This window comes from Anolis carolinensis, chromosome 3 (genome assembly GCF_035594765.1).
Source record: "Anolis carolinensis isolate JA03-04 chromosome 3, rAnoCar3.1.pri, whole genome shotgun sequence".
NCBI classification, from domain to species: domain Eukaryota; kingdom Metazoa; phylum Chordata; class Lepidosauria; order Squamata; family Dactyloidae; genus Anolis; species Anolis carolinensis.
The window spans coordinates 18,623,242-18,644,128 of NC_085843.1; the positions used below are offsets into that span (position 1 = coordinate 18,623,242).

Consider the following 20,887-nt stretch of genomic DNA (forward strand, 5'->3'; position numbering starts at 1 on the left):
AAAATAAGACATCCCCTGAAAATAAGACCTAGCGCATCTTTGGGAGTAAAAAATAATATAAGACACTGTCTTATTTTCGGGGAAACACGGTAGGACAAGATCTGCAGTTAACTCTCATGGATGACAAACCTGTCATAATGAGCAATTTTAATAAACTCAGTGCCAAAGGAACACAAATTCAATAAGCTTGCACAGTAAGAAAAAGGAATAAACAATGAATAATAAAAGCACTAATTTTTGCCTATTGAACACATCTCTACAAGTCTATAGGTCTTCCAGCATGACTCTATGGTTAATTTCCAATAGAATAATTCTGGAAAATTGTTTTCTCTAGAAATCTCAAAGTCTCCCAGCACAAAACTATAATTAACTTCCACAAGAAGTTGACTGTAGAGTTGCGCCAGAGAAAACAGAGATTCCTAAAGAAAAAATCTTAATCGAATCCACAAATAATCAAATCTGCCAAGGTGGAGGGCCAACTGTACTCTAAATAATAGACTCTCTTGGAAGTATACCTCTGATTGAAAACTATTATTCATTCCCGGGCTCTGTATACCCTTCTAGTCCAGTTAACATCGTTGGCAATAATTAACCTACATGTCCTAATTAACCTTGTTGTCTTTGGTAAATTGATGCTTTTGTTTGATGTTTTGTTTTATGTAAGATATAATGTATGTAATAGATTATGTTTCATTTAAATTTAGATGTTAAGTTATAATCTGCTCTTATATGCTGGGTTATTTTTGCTATTGTGTTTGTATTGGTTGTTGTGTTTAAGCATTGAATGCCTGGGACCCTTCAGGGAGATGGAGCCAAATACAAATAAAGTTTTATTTATATTTATTTATATTTGTTTGATGGCAACTGGATAGCTTCTAAGAACAAAGGCTGAGCTGTGCCTTACATTAAACAGTGCTATATATTCAGACCATCCAAATTTTGATCCCCATGTAGTTGTGCATATGTATATAATTGTTCCTATTCCATCTAATTTAGTCTTTTCTACTACTTCTTGCATGGTTTGTTTTGCATTTGTTTGTCACTAGAAGGGACAACGCTCTACAAAGCGATTGAAGTCTTCTTGACAGTCAATAAATGTAAAGGTTAAATAATAATCATTTTTATTTCTTATGCGCCTCTTTTCACAGATTGAAGCAGACATAACATATTTAAAACTCAGCAGCAGTAAACTTTGTTCAAACACTTGTAAATTTCTGTCCTTCACAACAGGGAATAATAAACCTAAAAGCAGAGTTCGGAAATGTTCCGTATTTTTGAAGGGGTAGTAGAACCAGCAAAATGTAGTGGTTCAAGCAATGGACTGGGACTCTAGCAGAATAATTAATAATATAATAATAATAAAACTTTATTTATACCCCGCCACCATCTCCCCAACGGGGACTCGGGGCGGCTCACATGGGGCCATGCCCAAGACAATACAATAGACAAAATATAAAAACAACATATCAGAATGCAATTAAACAATGCAACAATAACACTACACAATACAGAACAAAAAAGCAGAACGTAGCATAACATAACAAGGGCGGGCCGCATGGACACAAGGTTAAAAACTCGGGGTAAGAAGAGATAAGAATAAAACCATGGGGAACAGGGTCTACAGAATACATGTTGGGGAGAGAAACACAGGAGGTATATACAATTACTCTCCGAAAGCACACCGGAAGAGCCATGTTTTTAAAACTTTCCTAAAGGCTAAAAGAGTGGGGGCTAGCCTGATCTCAATGGGCAGTGAGTTCCACAAACGGGGGGCCACAGCAGAAAAGGCCCTCTCCCTTGTTCCCACAAGGCGGGCCTGTGATAAAGGCAGTGGAGACAGGAGGGCCTCCCCAGATGAACGAAGGGCTCGGGCAGGTTTATAGTAGGAGATGCGGTCACGAAGGTAGGCGGGTCCCAAACCGTTTAGGGCTTTATAAATGATGGTCTGCACCTTGAATTGGGACCGGAAAATGAACGGCAGCCAGTGGAGCTCCTTAAACAAGGGAGTGGATCTCTCCCTGAAACTCGCTCCCGTTATTAATCTGGCCGCCGAGCGTTGGACTAGTTGTAATTTCCGGGCCGTCTTCAAGGGAAGCCCCACGTAGAGTGCATTACAGTAGTCCAGTCTAGAGGTAACTAAGGCGTGCACCACCGTGGTCAAGTCAGACTTCACGAGGTATGGTCGCAGTTGGCGCACAAGTTTGAGTTGTGCAAAAGCCCTCCCGGCCACCGCCGACACCTGAGCCTCAAGAGTCAACGCTGAATCCAGGAGGACCCCCAAACTGTGGACCTGTGATTTCAGGGGGAGTGCAACCCCGTCCAGCACAGGTTGCCACCCAATACCCCGATCCGACGAACGACTGACCAGGAGGGCCTCTGTCTTGTCGGGATTGATCCTCAGCTTGTTCCTCCTCATCCAGTCCGCCACAGCGGCCAGGCACTGGTTCAGCATCCGAGGGGCTTCCTTGGAGTCAGATGGGAACGAGTAGTGGATTTGCGTGTCATCTGCGTAGAGATGGCAACGCCCTCCAAAACTCCGGATGACCTCTCCCAGCGGTTTCATGTAGATGTTGAAAAGCATGGGGGAAAGAATAGACCCTTGCGGGACCCCACAGGTCAAAGGCCAGGGGTCCGAGCAGGTGTCCCCCAGCTTCACCATCTGGGAACGGCCCTCCAGGAAGGACCGGAGCCACTGCAAAACAGTGCCACCAAGCCCCATCCCAGACAGCCGTCCCAGAAGGATACCATGGTCGATGGTATCGAAAGCCGCTGAGATGTCCAGGAGAACCAGCAGGGTCACACTCCCCCCATCCAGTTCCCTGCGGAGGTCATCCACCAAGGCGACCAAAGCCGTCTCGGTACTGTGCCCAGGCCTGAAGCCAGACTGCGAGCGGTCCAGAAAATCAGTGTCATCGAGGAACCCCTGGAGCTGCGTGGCAACCACCCGCTCCAGAACCTTGCCCAAAAATGGGAGGTTGGAAATTGGTCTGTAGTTGTTACATACGGATGGGTCTAACGAGGACTTTTTAAGTAGCGGTTTTACTACCGCCTGCTTAAAGCAGGATGGAACTGACCCCTGGCACAAAGAGGCATTAATTATAGCCACAAACCAATCCAACAGCCCCTCTTTGGCCAGCTTAACCAGCCAAGAGGGACAAGGATCCAGAGCGCAAGTGGTCGCCCTCACAGACCCAAGAATCCCCTCCACGTCATCAGGAAGAACAAGCCAGAAAGAATCCCACAAGATCGAACAGACAGGTACCTCGGTTACCTCCGCTGGAACTACAATTAAACTGGAGTCCAAGTCACGGCGTATCTGAGCAACTTTGCCTGCAAAATGGTGCGCGAAATCGCTGCACCTGGCTGCCAAGTCATCGGGGAGCCCCTGGGCCTCAGGAGGCCGCAGAAACTCTCCCACAACTCGGAACAGCTCAGTTGGCCTATTGGCCGCAGACGCTATGCGAGCAGTCGTGAAAGCTTTCCTGGCTGCTCGCAAAGCCACGGAGTAAGCCTTAATAGCGGCTTTAGCCCGTGCTTGGTCTGACACGTCCTGAGATTTCCTCCAGATGCACTCTAGTCCCCTCCTCGTACGCTTCATCACAGCCAGCTCCTCAGTGAACCAAGGGGTCGACGTGGCTCTGCGCAACGAGAGGGGACGTTCGGGAGCGATCATGTCCAATGCCCTTGCCAGCTCACTATTATAGCGATCAGCCAGGACATCGACAGGATCGCCAGTCTCCAGAACAGGAAGATCCCCAAGAGACCTCAGGAGTCCATCCGGATCCATCAGCCTCCTGGGGCGGACCATCTTAGTGGGTCCACCACCCCTGCGGAGGTTAGAAGACACGGCGAAACTTACACAGATCAGATGATGGTCAGACCATGACAATGGAAGAATATTTTGCTCTTCCACTCTGACTGTTCCACCGTCCACAATAAAAACAAGGTCCAACATGTGTCCCGCCTGATGTGTGGGCCCAGATATAACTTGAGACAGCCCCATGGTCGTCATGGCAACCATGAAATCCTGAGCTGCACCTGTCAATGTGGTCTCGGCATGAATGTTAAAGTCTCCCAAAACTATAAGTTGTTGGGAGGCCAGGGCCACATTAGAGACCACATCTGCTAGCTCGGACAGGGAGACTGCTGGGTCGCGGGGTGGACGGTACACCAGCAAAATCCCCACACTGTCTCGGGCTCCCACCCTCAGGAAGACACACTCGAACCTCGAAGTTTGCGGAACGGCACATCTGATCAGGGCGATGGACTGCCGAAAGATCACCGCGACTCCTCCTCCCCGCCCCCCAACCCTGGCCTGCTGATGCACCCCAAAACCCGGTGGACACAACTGAGTGAGATTCACCCCACCCAGCTCGTCCAACCACGTCTCGGTGATGCATGCCAGATCCGCCCCCTCATCCAGGATTAAATCCTGAATAACAGCTGTCTTACCATTGACAGATCTGGCATTCAGAAGCAGAACCTTAAGGCCGGGGGGTCTGTCCTGAAGACTACCACACCTATTCCTCCCCAGGGTCGCAAAAACTCTGTTGCGCTTCTCCCTGGGTCGCAAGTGACCGCTCTTCCTCCTCCTCCTCCCCCACACTACCTCAATGGTGCCCCACCCGTGGGAACCCTCTACCTCCTGGGGGGTTAATTGATTAGGGTTGCCTTTTAAGGGGGTTAGTCAGCTGTTCTGAAATGTGGGGCCCACAGAGGTATTTGTTTGATTAAGGAAGGGACCCATCTCCATTAGAGGTAAAGAGAAGGAGTCATCTGACTTAACGTCATCTGACATTGACAGGGGGCTGAACAAGGGTAATGTCTGTGGGCAGGGTTGAGAGGTGGGACCGGCATAGTTTAAAATTGGGGAGGGAGTCTCAAAGTGGAACTCTGAAAAGGGGGCCAGCACCGGCGAGCGTTCGACCCCGTTGTTAGAGGTTATTAAATCTTGTGTGTCGGAGATCAGCCCGCTGACCAAGGGGCGAATCACTGGATCTACTAATACTCTTCTAAGAGTGATGCCCAGCAGTTGTAATTTAGGCCCAATCCAACTTAGCCATAGCAACCCTCAATCAAGTCACATCCTCTCAGCCTCAGAGGAAGGCAGTGGTAAATCCTATCTGAACAAATTTTTCCAAGAAATTAGCATGACAAGTTGCCTTTGAGTCATCCCAACATGAAGGCACATAAAGATAACTGAAAGTAGCCAGTTGCCAAGTTGGCTGGTGGGTTCTGGAAGTTACAGTGCAAAATGAAGAATTTCTCAAGCTTTGCTACTAAACATGTTATTCTCCAGCATGAATAATAGATTTTTTTTAGAAAAGGCAAAAGATAAGAATCATAGCAAGCCAGAATCCGTAATCAGCATCCCATTCTGTGCTTCTTTCAATGAATCACAACATATTCACCAGCCTGATGCAGTAAGATAGAAAGCCAAGATAAAAACAAGCATGAATAATTTGTGACAAAGACCCCTAATAGACAAAGAAAAACAGAAAGCAGAAGATTGAATAAGGAATCTCTTTTGTACTCTTGGAATAAAAACTTCTAGAGCCTTCATAGAGGACGCAGAGGTGGCAAAGGGAACTAATGACATTAAGATATGTCATGACAACCTAATTTGTCAGGGAAGAGGGGGATAGGAAAATAGAAAAAAAAAGTATTTGCAGCTTCCGTTCTCGGAAAAAGTGGCTTCTCCCAAGCAAAGGCTAAAGGACATTTCGCTTCTATAAAAGGGTAATATTTAATTAACTCTAAAAATATAATACCTGAACTACACATGCTATGATCAATCAAAGAAAGAGAAGCTACTGTGCCCCCTCTTCTATTTGTCTGTCTGTTACAATTGGGGGGGGGGATCCCCCTTCTGCTTCCTTTTGTGTTGCTTCTTTATTTCCTGTGTAACGGTTATAAAAAGGAATGGAAAGATGGTAAAACAGAAAGTTTTGAGCTGACCAAGTAGCTGTCCCTCTCCTGATAAAGCAGCAATTTTACACTTTAGCTTTATACTCACTATATCGACCTGCAAGATGCAATAAGTCATTTTGAAGCAACCCAGTTACTTGAAAGGAAGAGCAGCTTTGTCCATTACAGGAAAGATATAAAACCTGTGTTGCTAAGAGTGAACAATAGCATCTACAGTTCAATACCACTTTAACTGTCACAGCTCCATTTTACAAAACCCTGGGAATTATATTTTTGTTCAGTAGTAAAAAAAGGTCTGGTTCTCAACCTGTGGGTCCCCAGATGTTGGCCTTCAACTCCCAGAAATCATTACAGCTGGTAAACAGGCTGGGATTTCTGGGAGTTGTAGGCCAAAACACCAGGGGACCCACAAGTTGAGAACCACTCTAGTCTCTTTCCCAGCACTATACCACCACAGCAACCATCAGAACAAACTACAGTAGAGTCTCACTTATCTAACACTCGCTTATCCAACATTCTGGGTTATCCAACGCATTTTTGTAGTCAGTATTTTCAATACATCATGATATTTTAGTGCTAAATTTGTAAATACAGTAATTACTACATAGCATTACTGCGTATTGAACTACTTTTTCTGTCAAATTTGTTGTATAACATGATGTTTTGGTGCTTAATTTGTAAAATCATAACCTAATTTGATGTTTAATAGGCTTTTCCTTAATGCCTCCTTATTATCCAACATATTCACTTATCCAACATTCTGCCGGCCCGTTTATGTTGGATAAGTGAGACTCTACTGTACCAAACTTCATCTCCTACAATTATGCAAGACGGGGTGACAACAGCACATTTTAACAAGACTTTGTGACCTAGGTCCTGCTTCTGATTGTCACATCCTTATTCTCTGGAAAAGAAGAGTAAAAATGTCACCCTTCTTCATCCCATGATTGCTATCAATACAGATTTCTATTTCTTGATAAGACTGCTGCCTGGTTTGAGGGGGCATTTGTAATTGTGGTAAAAGTGCCAAGATCATGATTATGAAATATTTATGAATATAGAATAGTTATGGAGTCATACCTGCAATATAAGAATGCCAGTCCAAAATGTTACTTAATTATTAAGGAACATGATTATTGAATCCTTCATTCTAAAGCCATACTTACCACTCCTATGCCTTCAAATGCAAATATAGCTGTCCCAAAGAAGAGGGGAAACTTCTTCCAGTTCGCCACCAAAGTCAGCTTATGAGGAGTGGACAAACTCTGCCAAAAGACACCATAATGATCAAATGTAACCAGTCACACTTCCAGGCACTTTTAGAAGGACTTTAAAGGTAATTGAAAACGAAATAGATGCAAATGTTATCATAGTAAAGGTTTTCCCTGACGTTAAGTCCAGTTGTGACCGACTCTGGGGGTTGGTGCTCATCCCCATTTCTAAGCCAAAGAGCCGGCGTTGTCCGTAGACACCTCCAAGGTCATGTGGCCAGCATGACTGCATAAAGCACCATTACCTTACCGCCGGAGCGGTACCTATTGATCTACTCACATTTAAGTGTTTTCGAACTGCTAGGTTGGCAGGAGCTGGGGCTAACAGTGGGCACTCATTCAGCTCCCGGGATTTGAACCTGGGACCTTTTGGTTCGCAAGTTCAGCAGCTCAGTGCTTTAACACACTGTGCCACCAGGGGCCCCAAAAGGGTTATCATAGTTATCATACTTGCAGTTTAATCTTCCTGATTTAGATAAAATATTTCCCAGAACTAGGGTTGCCGGTATGAAAACTGGAAAGTGCTTCTATATCTTTAAGAAGGGATTTTTAGCATGTGTTGCTTCTTATATTGTTGTGCAATGAGCAACACCTGCTGAAATTCCATATTCTGCACAATTATTAAATCTATGGGGCCCTTTTCAGTTTCCAATATGGTAGCCCTACCCAGAGTCATGTTTGGAGGAATATTCAGTATATCTATCAAGCAAGTATAGTGCAAAAGGAATTAATGGGAGAAATGACTCTGAATGTTCTTATGCGGCAAAAAAAAATAGGTTTATTGACTCAGGAAATCCATTCAAGGATAAGAGGAGATATAAGCAAAATAGGCTGGCCTGTACTTGGTTAGAAAAACTTCTAACTCTCACGTGTGAACATCTATTTCACAGAAAATGAGAACAGAGAAGCTAACTACAATCTTGATAGAAGGGGAAAGTTATGGCTGTGGATAAGAAGGAGCAAAAGGCTTGAGTACACAGACCAAAAGAAGTTAAAAAGCGGTGAAAACAAATGCAGGCATTATCTAGACTCCCCTTTCTCTCATTAATCACTTTATACATGCACTGATACCTCTATGCTTTCAACAATGGAGCGTTGTAAAATGTACACAGAACTCATCCTTTATGGTCTTCTACAATACTGTCAATTCAGTTATGAAAAATGTCCCCGATTTCAACCACTCATCAAATATAATTTTCTCACCCACAAACATAAAACAGGTTTCACCAATCTTTGTGCCTACTATAATTTTTTGTCCAGGTCTATGTAGTATATAAGAGATGACATATGTCCCGTGCTTTTTTTTTTGGGGGGGGGGGATGCTCAATGAAGGAAATCAACGAGGTCCAGAAGATATTAATATATAAAGCCATAATTTTATCTGGTTCAAGAACAGCAATTCCCAAACTCTAGTCCTCCAGGTGTTTTAGACTTCAACTCCCAAAAGTCTCAGCTTCCTTAGCTAATAATCAGGGATTCTGGGAGATGGAATCCAAAATACCTGGAGGTACTATTCTATGATCCAGGCAGGGGCCACTAGAAAGAGGAGGATACTTCATTTTATGGGGGGTGAGTGGGTTGAAGGAGTAAAAACATTTCCCCTTGTTTTTCTGTTATTCCCCCTACCCATGTTCGTGTCATCGAAACAACCGTTGTTTATGATATAGGAAGGGAGAAGGGAGAATAACCAGCAAAAATGGGCAAAATGGTTTTCCTCCTTCAACTCCCCCCCCAAAAAAAAATTCTGAAAAATCAGAGTTTGAGAAACACTGTTCTAGAAAGATACTATTGCTAGTGACAATTGGGCCCCTAAGAGGAAGGCATTCCACATTTAAGAAATCACAACCAAGAAGGCCTTCTCTCCCATCCTCCCACATCATAGAGTATGTAGTTTTTGAACATTCATCTTACTATCGGAATAATGTGCTTGTCCAAATATACATATTTTTAATTGATTTGTGAGAGGTCAGTGATACAACCATAATGAGGAATGGAAAGATTCAAGCAAGAGCATGAAATTCTATGACTCAATGAGATATCTTAAATGCAGAGAACAACAAAGTCAACTGCACCCTTTAAAACTGCATAAGAAAAAAATGCAGTTTCCCTGCATGATACATTTCCAAGGCCATGGAGTTATGCCAGTGAATCACCTTGACCTTTAGACAATAGATGAGACAATTTGGACAATTCAGGCAAAGGTCATTACCATTCACTGGAGCTTGTTTTGGCTACTCACCAATGTATCATGTAGAGTTATCAGCTCACCCTTGAAATTGTTGGACACCTTCATATGAAAATTTACTGTAACCTACACAATGCATTAAAATAGCGGGAAAGTGAAACAGCAATAGGATGCAACTAAGTGAAGAGCTTTTTAGCCACCGCTGTTATATATGTTCATCATATCTAGGAAAAACTTCTTGGGGTGGCCACAGTTCCCATAAAATCCCAGCCAGCACAACCAAAGCCATGCTGTTTATGAGATTCTATGTTATGTAGTCCAAACAATGAGACTTCTCCAATCTCTAGTGCATATATATACAGTAGAGTCTCACTTATCCAACACTCACTTATCCAACGTTCTGGATTATCCAATGCATTTTTGTAGTCAATGTTTTCAATACATCGTGATATTTTGGTGCTAAATTCGTAAATACAATAATTACTACATAGCATTACTTCGTATTGAACTACTTTTTCTGTCAAATGTGTTGTTAAACATGATGTTTTGGTGCTTAATTTGTAAAATCATAACCTAATTTGATGTTTAATAGGCTTTTCCTTAATGCCTCCTTATTATCCAACATATTCGCTTATCCAACATTCTGCCGGCCCGTTTATGTTGGATAAGTGAGACTCTACTGTATAACCAAACTAAAATAAATGCCGAAGGGAGGCCAAAACACAACCGTGTGACACTGCTAGGGAAAAACATTAGCAAAGAACCAATCCTTTACTCACCCAAATAATATATTGATAAATAATCACAAGGCTAACAGCCATGGACAGATTTGCAAGGAATGACAGCACGGCCAACCTCTTCAGATCACGGATGAAGACCAAGAGGATTATAAATGGAAGGAAACACAACATATATAGTCGCAGATCCATGGAACTTTTCTCTGAAGATCTAGGCATTCCTGTGATATTCACAGCACCAGATTTGGTTCCTACAAACCCTTCATAAATCTGTGGGAAGAATAAGTTTTGTATATAAATAGACAGAAGATAAATCAATACAGTTTGAACAATTTAACTCTCAGGCCCTGTGTAACCAACTACTGTCAATGTCTTTGTTTTGTTGTTTTACTTATTGCATATTTATCTTTTTTTAAAGAAAAATAATGGCCAAAGAAAATTTTTGAAGCAGATGGAGAAAGCTAAGAGATATTTTTGTATTTTCAAGGCTTGTACATCTCCTAAATACAGGTGAACACCAACATCTCAGGAGAGCAGTAAGCCCTGGAACTGAGGGGTAGCTGTAAAAAGAATCCAGGATTATATTATTTTGGAGAGTTGTAAGAGTTGTATGTAGGTAAAGATAAAATTAAGACTGAGACATTTTATATGCATTTCTATACAAGATACACACACACACACACACACACACACACACACTGTAAACACAATAAACTGCCATTTGTTTATAGTTGTGATTTCCGTGATTTATTTGTTTCCCTTTCTTTGTCCTCTTATTTTTATTAACCCCTGAATGAGACTATGAAATATTACAGGCCAAACATGTTGAGCTAACAGAAAAATTATTTTTTTCTTATTCAACACCCTGATGCTTCATCTCTTCTTTACACCCCACCATAGCTGGGTTTTGACCTGTTTATTCTGCTAAAGGGAGGGTTCGTAAATATCCTATTAACATACCAAGGAAACACAGATTTTTTTCACATAAGTAATGTCCTATCACTTCTCTCAGACTTTTTCCATCTAATAAAACCTAATGCCTCTACCCCATGCTCTTTTGGTACAGAACAAAGAAATCCAACCTTCCTCCATTCTTCCAGAGGAAGGTGGGATTTCCCACAATGGAAGGCTGTCAAGATCATATAGACTTCTTTCTTTCTTGTAGTAAAACTACAAGAAATAACCTTGCAAACCGGGCCCCATACAACTACTACTACCGTAGTATGAGGAATTGGTTTGGTAATAAGAGCCTAAATCTGTTTAATTACTTTTATTGTTACCCACAGGTTAAATGTAAATCGATACTTAATATATATCTAATTGATGCAATGGGATATATTTTCTGGGGTATCAATGTGCTAATTTGAGAATTAACGGTGACATACCTCCCCATATCTATCAATTGCCACATTGGATTCATTGATTTGTTCAGCCTGCAAATTTACACATTGAGGTTTTAAAATTGAGACTGCGTCATACCCTCATTATTTTGATTTCTCGGCTCTAGGTTGCAGTGACATAGCTTTGCAAAGCTTTTAATGTCATCTAATAGACTACATCTCAAACATTAGTCCTACAAACCATTAAGTTACAGTGATCCTCTCATCAATTTTGAATCTGATAATCCTATTACTAGTCAGGGATTCTGGGAGCTGAAGTCCAAAATATCTACACAACCCAAGAAAAAGAATCACTGCCCAAGTAGAGCCATGGTGGTGCAATGGGTTAAATACTTGTGCTGGCTGGACTGCTGACCTGAAGGTTGGTAGTTCGAATCCGCGAGATGGAGTGAGCTCCCATCTGTCAACTCTAGCTTCCCATGCGGGGACATGAGAGAAGCACCCTGCAGGATGGTAACACATCCAGGCATCCCCTGGGCAACGTCTTTGAAGATGGCCAATTCTCTCACACCAGAAGCGACTTGCTTCAATTCACTTCTGACATGATAAAAAAAACTGCCCAAGTTTCAACATATCCCTGATTCATTCAGCAATGGGGAGTTTAAAGTACATGTATGTGTATTTCTGTCTTGGTTCTGTTTCCATGCGCCAAGTGTAAAAAAAGAGTAATCTTAGGCAATGCCATTAGACTACCACATCACCCAACAAAAATATTGTTTCAGTGGTTGTTATTCCAACACAGAAATCTCATTTCCAACTTATGATGCCCTAAGGAAAGCTATTGCAGTGCTTTATTGGCTAGATTTGTTCAAATTTGCCTTCCTCTGAGGCTGAGAGTATGAGATGTGCCCAAAATCACCCAGTTGGTTTCCATGGCCAAGCAGAAATTCGAACCCTGATCTCTATAGTCATAGTCCAACACACAAACCTTTACACCACATGGCTCTCTTCACAGGAACCCACACACAATCATTTAAAATACCTGGACTTTGATTTTGAGAAGTAGAAATACTGCAAAAGTATCCTGTAACCCTTGAGAATATGCCATAGATAAAATATTTTCACTGCTATAGAAGTGTGCAGCTAGGCTTTTATGTCATCAGGTTTAATTGTAGTATCACAATCATAACCAAAACATTTCATAGTCATCTAGATCTCACTCAAGCCTCCATGCGCAAAATGACACCGTAAAAATGATTTATCTAATAAGGACAAGAGGTGTCCTTAGATACCATGTCTGAAAAACAGGTCACAAAAATTTGATTGATCTAATTTTATACTATAAAGCTAAATCACACAGATGTGATCATCTAAATCAGAGTTTGCGATTTACCGAAATCTGAACTGTAAATCAAAAAGCAGTTCTCCATTTTGGAAATCGATTGGATACAAACATGTTTTTCAAATAAAGTTGTCAGAGAATGCCCATTTAGTAGAATTAATGCCTGGAATCTGGGTGGAGAATACATTTTGACATTCAACTGTTCACCATGATAAGAATGGGAGTCATGCAGCATTCCAAGCGTTTTTGGACTCTAACTCCCTATGTTCCTCACCTCTGGCAATACTAGCTAGGGCTGCTAGGATCTGTAATCCAGCAACATCTGAGGGCTACCTGCATCCCACCTGTGGCATCATGAAACTGTCAGAGTCCCTAACAAGGGTGGGGACATAAAATGCAATGAACCCTGTTAGTCGAAGTTAACAAAACACCTAGATTAAAGGTGTCAAACTCATTTTCATCGAGGGCCACATCAGCCTTATGGTTGCCTTCCAAGAGCCATTGAATCCACAGATAATTTTTTTTATATAGTGGTTGGTGCTCTTTAGTTTTTACCCAATATGGGTCCCCAGATTGTTGGGAGCAATGTATTATATCATCATTCATATTAATCAAAACATGATGGTTTTTCAGCCCTGTAATCGTTGCCTGCACCAACAGACCCAGATCCTAAAATGTCTTGTCATAGACGTGCTGAAAATATTGTGAGCCTCTGGTTTGTATCCCATTTTGCCCATTTCCTCCTAATGCAGCTTGCCTCCAAGGGAGATAATGGCAAATCTGCTGCTGCTATCACTAGTACAGTAGGCCCTCTAAATTTCCAGGTTTAATTTATGCATATTTAATTATGATAATATCACCACTGTAGGGTTTTTTTTTGTGTGTCAGGAGCAACTTGAGTCATTTCTGGAGTGAGAGAATTAGCCGTCTGCAAGGACGTTGCCCAGGGGACGCCCAGATGTTTTGATGTTTTACCATTCTTGTGGGAGGCTTCTCTCATGTCCCTGCATGGAGCTGGAGCTGATAGAGGGAGCTCATCCGCGCTCTCCCCGGGTGGGATTCGAACCTGACAGCTTTCAGGTCAGCAACCCAACCTTCAAGTCATGAGGCTTTAGTCCACTACGCCATCAGGGGCACTGTAGGTATTGGACTATGACCTGTTAGGATCATGACCGATTGGGAATTATGACCTTCAGTTTATTGGGTAATGGAAGATTATTGGGTGCAGAAATGTCTTGTTCCTATTCCACGCTCTCAGCCAACAAAGATTCACGTAGACTTCTTTAAAATAACATGTTTGTTTTACTCATAACTTCATGTATTTAACTATACCGGTACATTTCTTGTCATGTTAAACTTTAAAAACATTTCAGTTGTATCTTTAACTTATTGTCTTTAAAAGTCTCTTCCAAACTATATTGCTCTGTACAGCTCTCTTTTATAACAGTCTACTTCCAAGGAACTCAAGCCTCAACTAACCCTGGCTTCTGTACTCAAACAGACTCAAGCCTCAACTGACTTCTAATTTCTAACACTGCCTTCTGTATTCAAACAGACTCAAGCCTCAACTCACTTCTAACTTCTAACACTGGCTTCTGCACTCAAACAGACTCAAGCCTCAACTGACTTCTGATTTCTAACACTGCCTTCTGTACTCAAACAGACTCAAGCCTCAACTCACTTCTAACTTCTAACACTGGCTTCTGTACTCAAACTGACTCAAGCCTCAACTGACTTCTAATTTCTAATACTGGCTTCTGTACTCAAACAGACTCAAGCCTCAACTGTCATTCCTCAACTGTCATTCTTTTAAACTGCATTCTAAACCAGTCACATGGTCTGCAGTCCCTCCCACTGCCTCAAGTACATATAACTAAGAAAACTGCAACCAAAGATGGTATACACTTCAGTAAATAAATCAACACACTATAAACAAACAAAACATTCAATAGAGAAGATTCCCCACCACCCCTGCCTCCCCTAAACAAGATAGGAAACAGTAGGGATGTCTAGGTCCTATGGTGCTCAAGCCCTCCTCCTGGCATGACTGTCCGAATAATAATAATAATAATAATAATAATAATAATAATAATAATAATAATAATAATAAACTTTATTTATACCCCGCCACCATCTCCCCAATGGGGACTCGGGGCGGCTTACATGGGGCCATGCCCAGAACAATACAATATAACAAAATATAATAGAACAACAAATCATAGCACATTAAACAACACAATAAAAGAAAATATACACTACACTAAACAAGGTCAAAGAACAATAAAACCAAGGGCGGGCCACATGAACACTAGATTAAAACTCGAGGTGAGAAAGGAAGTAGGAGTAAAAACCACAGAGGACAGGATCATAAAGTGGCGGTGCAATCTGGAGGACAAATATTGAAGGAGAGCAGCAAAAGGGATGTATGAAGTGATTACTCTCCAAAGGTACAACGGAAGAGCCATGTTTTCAGATCTTTCTTAAAGGCTGCTAGTGTGGGGGCTTGCCTAATCTCACCGGGCAGTGAGTTCCACAATCGGGGGGCCACAGCAGAGAAGGCCCTCTCCCTTGTTCCCACAAGGCGGGCCTGAGATATTGGCAGTGGTGACAGGAGAGCCTCCCCTGACGATCGAAGGGATCGGGCAGGTTTATGATCGGAGATACGGTCACGAAGGTAGGTGGGTCCCAAACCGTTTAGGGCTTTATAAATGATGGTCTGCACCTTGAATTGGGACCGGAAAATAAATGGCAGCCAGTGGAGCTCCTTGAACAAGGGAGTGGATCTCTCCCTGTAACTCGCCCCAGTTATTAGTCTGGCCGCCGACCGCTGGACCAGTTGTAATTTCCGGGCCGTATTCAAGGGAAGCCCCACGTAGAGTGCATTACAGTAGTCCAGTCTAGAGGTAACTAAGGCATGCACCACCGTGGTCAAGTCAGACTTCACGAGGTATGGTCGCAGTTGGCGCACAAGTTTGAGTTGTGCAAAGGCCCTCCCGGCCACCGCCGACACCTGTGCCTCAAGCGTCAGCGCTGAGTCCAGGAGGACCCCCAAACTGCGGACCTGTGATTTCAGGGGGAGTGCAACCCCGTCCAGCACAGGCTGCCACCCAATACCCCGATCAGACGAGCGACTGACCAGGAGGGCCTCTGTCTTGTCGGGATTGATCCTCAGCTTGTTCCTCCTCATCCAGTCTGCCATAGCGGCCAGGCACTGGTTCAGCATCCGAGGGGCTTCCTTGGAGTTAGATGGAAACGAGTAGTGGATTTGCGTGTCATCTGCGTAGAGATGGCAACGCCCTCCAAAACTCCGGATGACCTCTCCCAGCGGTTTCATGTAGATGTTGAATAGCATGGGGGATAGGATAGACCCTTGCAGGACCCCACAGGTCAATGGCCAGGGGTCCGAGCAAGTATCCCCCAGCTTCACCATCTGGGAACGACCCTCCAAGAAGGACCGGAGCCACAGCAAAACCGTGCCACCAAGCCCCATCCCGGAGAGCCTCCCCAAAAGGATACCATGGTCGATGGTATCGAAAGCTGCTGAGATATCCAAGAGAACCAGCAGGGTCACACTCCCCCTGTCCAGCTCCCTGCGGAGGTCATCCACCAAGGCGACCAAAGCCGTCTCAGTACTGTGCCCAGGCCTGAAGCCAGACTGCGAGCAGTCCAGAAAATCAGTGTCATCGAGGAATTCCTGGAGCTGCGTGGCAACCACCCGCTCCAGAACCTTGCCCAGAAACGGGAGGTTGGAGATTGGTCTGTAGTTGTTACATACAGATGGGTCCAGGGAGGTCTTTTTTAATAGCGGTTTTACCACCGCCTGCTTAAAGCAGGATGGAACTGTCCCCTGACCCAAGGAGGCATTTATAATAGCCACAAACCAATCCAACAACCCATCTTTGGCCAGTTTAACCAGCCAAGAAGGACAAGGATCCAGAGCGCAAATGGTCGCCCTCACAGACCCAAGAATCCCCTCCACGTCATCAGGAAGAACAAGCCGGAAAGAATCCCACAAAATCGGACAGACAGGTACCTCGGTTACCTCCGCTGGAACTACAGTTAAGCTGGAGTCCAACTCACGGCGTATCTGAGAAACTTTGCCTGCAAAATGGTGCGCGAAATCGCTGCACCGAGTTGCCAAGTCATCGGGAAGCCCCTGGGTCTCAGGAGGCCGCAGGAGCTCCCCAACAACTCGGAACAACTCCGATGGCCTATTGGCCGCAGACGCTATGCGGGCAGTCGTGAAAGCTTTCCTGGCTGCTCGCAAAGCCACGGAGTAAGCCTTAATAGCGGCTTTAGCCCGTGCTTGGTCAGACACATCCTGAGATTTCCTCCAGATGCACTCTAGTCCCCTCCTCGCACGCTTCATCACAGCCAGCTCCTCAGTGAACCAAGGAGTCGACGTGCCTCTACGCAGCGAGAGGGGACGTTCGGGAGCGATCGTGTCAAGTGCACTTGACAGCTAACTATTGTAGTGATCAGCCAGGACATCGACAGGATCGCCAGTCTCCAGAACAGGAAGATCCCCAAGAGACCTCAGGAGTCCATCCGGATCCATCAGCCTCCTGGGGCGGACCATCTTAGTGGGTCCACCACCCCTGCGGAGGTTAGAAGACACGGCGAAACTTAAATAGATCAGATGATGGTCAGACCATGACAATGGAAGAATATTTTGCTCTTCCACTCTGACTGTCCCACCGTCCACAATAAAGACAAGGTCCAGCGTGTGTCCCGCCTGATGAGTGGGCCCAGATATAACTTGAGTCAGCCCCATGGTCGTCATGGCAACCATGAAATCCTGAGCTGCACCTGTCAATGTGGTCTCGGCATGGATGTTAAAGTCTCCCAAAACTATGAGTTGTTGGGAGACCAGGGCCGAATTGGAGACCACTTCTGCTAGCTCAGACAGAGAAACTGCTGGGTCGCGGGGTGGACGGTACACCAGCAGAATCCCCAAGCTGTCTCGGGCTCCCACCTTCAAGAAGACACACTCAAACCTCGAAGATTGCGGAACGGCGCATCTGATCAGGGCGATGGACTGCCGAAAGATCACTGCGACTCCTCCTCCCCGCCCCCCAGCCCTGGCCTGCTGATGCACCCCGAAACCTGGTGGACACAACTGGGTGAGATTCACCCCATCCAGCTCGTCCAACCACGTCTCAGTGATGCATGCCAGATCCGCCCCCTCATCCAGGATCAAATCCTGAATGACAGCTGTCTTACCGTTGACGGATCTGGCGTTCAAAAGCAGAACCTTAAGACCGGGGGGTTTGTCATGGAGACAACCACACCTATTCCTCTCCAGGGTTGCAAGAACTCTGTTGCGCTTCTCCCTGGGCATCAAGTGACCGATCTTCCTCCTCCCCCACACCACCTCGATGGTGCCCCACCCGTGTGACCCCTCTTTCCCCTGGTGGATTGGCTGATTGAGGTTGCCTTCTGAAGGGGTTAGTCAGCTGTCCAAAGATGGAGAGCCTCCAAATGTACTTGTTTGTCTAGGGAAAGAAGGATTACTGGAGAAAGGCCATTCCATTTGCTTCTTCCTAAATATTCTATTCTCTTTACAAAAAAGTCCATCTGCAATCTTTTTGTTTACAGAGATAAACACCCAGGCAGAATTCTTATTCTCATTACTTAGTTCCTGATGCTGGCCTTCATCACACAACTATTTCAAACTGAAGTAGACCCACCAAATCAATTGTTAAATGATAAATCCATACTTATTTAAATCCCACTGATTCATTGCATCTTGCCTAGCTGGGTACAGAAACTGAATGAGGTCAGTAGCAAACAGAATGCAAACTTCCCATTAAGAAGAATATTTTATTAGCATTTATAAAGGCAGTAAATTTATTAGGCAGCAATCTATAAAGTGACTTATCTAGAAGAAAGCCTCTCTGAACTTACATTTCGGCAGACATGCCTAGAATTGCATTGTTAAATATTAAATATATGAAACTGCCCGAGATGTGCATGAGACAACACTGGAAATAAAACCTTAATCTGATTAAACAATTTAAAAGGTTTGCCACTCTTGATCTGTGTTCCGGGTACATCTGCTTATGTAAAGATGGTACAGGAGAGAAAAACTTTTGGGGTAGAAAAATAAAACTTTGAAAAGGGTGACACATTATATTACCATCTCAGCATTTGATCTGCTGGCTGCAACACAGCCAGAACTAAGCAGCCCAAATAAATACCTTGAACAGTTAAAGACAAGACTGTCCTAAGAAGTTAACAAAAAGATGAAAGACTAACTCGCCTCCGCCTCCCTTCCCCTGCACAGCGTCTGGGGCAGAGCCACAGTTTACTGCTGATTGTGATAATATGAATTATATACATGACTCATCTTCTGCCTAACCTAGTCTCCTTTGCAATGTCAGACTAAATATCATCATAATCTCTAACCACTCGGTCACCATCGCTTTGAAGCTGCAGCAATTTCCTCCAGTGCGTCACTCCACTGAGTTAGTCATCTTGGGCCAGAGCAAAGTAACTATTACCCCCTCGTCTTCTCTCCACCACCCCTGCCACCCCAAAACAAAATAGAAAAAAGCCTGGCAAAAAACAGTATAACAAAGTTAACAAAGGAGGTGTGTTCCTGAGCATTAAGGCCTGAATCCTATTGTTAATTCTGACTAAGGAAGACCAGCTGAATCAAGTGGACTGACCTATGTGTTGACTCGCCCTTCAACAACTGATTCAATGGGTTTACTTTCATTGGGACGTGCCAATAGTATTCCAACAGAAAGTTTGGTAACAGAGGCAGGAAGAATAAGGCACATAGGAAAAATAAGAACAGATCCCCATGCCACAAAAATGAAGATGTTTCAGCAAAAGTTCTTTTACAACTAGCAATATGAATAATGTCCAGAGAAGGGCAATCAAGCCAAGTCCTATGAGGAGGGACTTAGGAAGATAAGTGTGTTGAGCCTGGGAAAGAGGTGACATACAGTCATTTTAAAATGTTTAAAGGGATTTCACATTGCGTTGTCAGAATCACTGGATTGCTGTGAGTTTTCCGGGCTGTATGGCCATGTTCCAGAAGCATTCTCTCCTGATGTTTTACCCACATCTATGGCAGGAATCCTCAGAGGTTGTGAGGTCTGTTGAAAACTATGCAAGTGGGGTTTACATATCTGTGGAAGGTCCAGGGTGGGAGAATAAACTCTTGTCTGCTCGAGGCAAGGGTGAATGGTGCAATTGGCCAGCTTGATTAGCACTGAAACACCTTGCAGCTTCAAAGTCCAGCTTCTTCCTGCCTGGGGGAATCCTTTGTATACTTTAATATACTTTGTATACTGGTATACTGCCTGTATACCTTGTATACTTTAATACTGGTAGCCAGATTTTATTCATTTTCATAGTTTCCTCCTTTCTGTTGAACTTGTCCACATGCTTGTGGATTTCAATGGCTTCCCTGTGTAGACTGACATGGTGGTTGTTAGAGTGGTCCAGCATTTCTGTGTTCTCAAATAATATGCTGTCTCCAGGTTGGTTCATCGTGTTCTCTAACAACCACCAGTATTAAAAAAAACTCTAAAATCAGGACAGTAAATAAAGAACACCACTCAGAAAACAGAGGAATTCCAGGCATGAAATAACCAGGGCCAGCTAACACCTCCCAACAAAGGATTCTCCCAGACAGGAATCAGCCAGGCCCTGAAGCTTCAAGGCCATTCAATGCTAATCAAGCTGGCCAATTGCACCATTCACACTTGCCTCATGCAGACAAGAGTACTTTCTCCCACCCTAGACCTTCCACAGGTATATAAACCCCACTTGCATAGTGTTCCAACAGACTTCACAACCTCTGAGGATGCCTGCCATAGATGTGGGTGAAACATCAGGAGAGAATGCTTCTAGAACATGGCCATACAGCCTGGGGAACTCACAGCAACCCAGATTTCACACTGATTGAGCAAGTTTGCTCTCTGCTACGGCACAAAGGAAGAGATTCAAATTACAGGAAAAAGAGATTCCATCTGAATATTAGGGGAAACGTCCTGATGATAAGAGCTGCCTGACAGTGTTAGCAAAGAAAAGCTGAAACAAAATGGTTTGAAAGCCGGGGAAGCCTCCTT

General features: G+C 43.9%; 1 protein-coding gene across 2 annotated transcripts in view; it reads right to left on the reverse strand.

The window, feature by feature from the left end:
* Positions 1 to 20,887, reverse strand: part of slc36a4 (solute carrier family 36 member 4) — a 167,180-nt gene that overhangs the window by 118,950 nt on the left and 27,343 nt on the right. For both annotated transcript variants that reach the window (XM_062974537.1, XM_062974538.1), the window contains exons 7-8: positions 10,164 to 10,391; positions 7,095 to 7,193 (exon numbers count right to left, since the gene is read on the reverse strand). In XM_062974537.1, the coding sequence (XP_062830607.1) occupies positions 7,095 to 7,193; positions 10,164 to 10,391 (327 nt within the window). The remainder of the gene's footprint in view (positions 1 to 7,094; positions 7,194 to 10,163; positions 10,392 to 20,887) is intronic.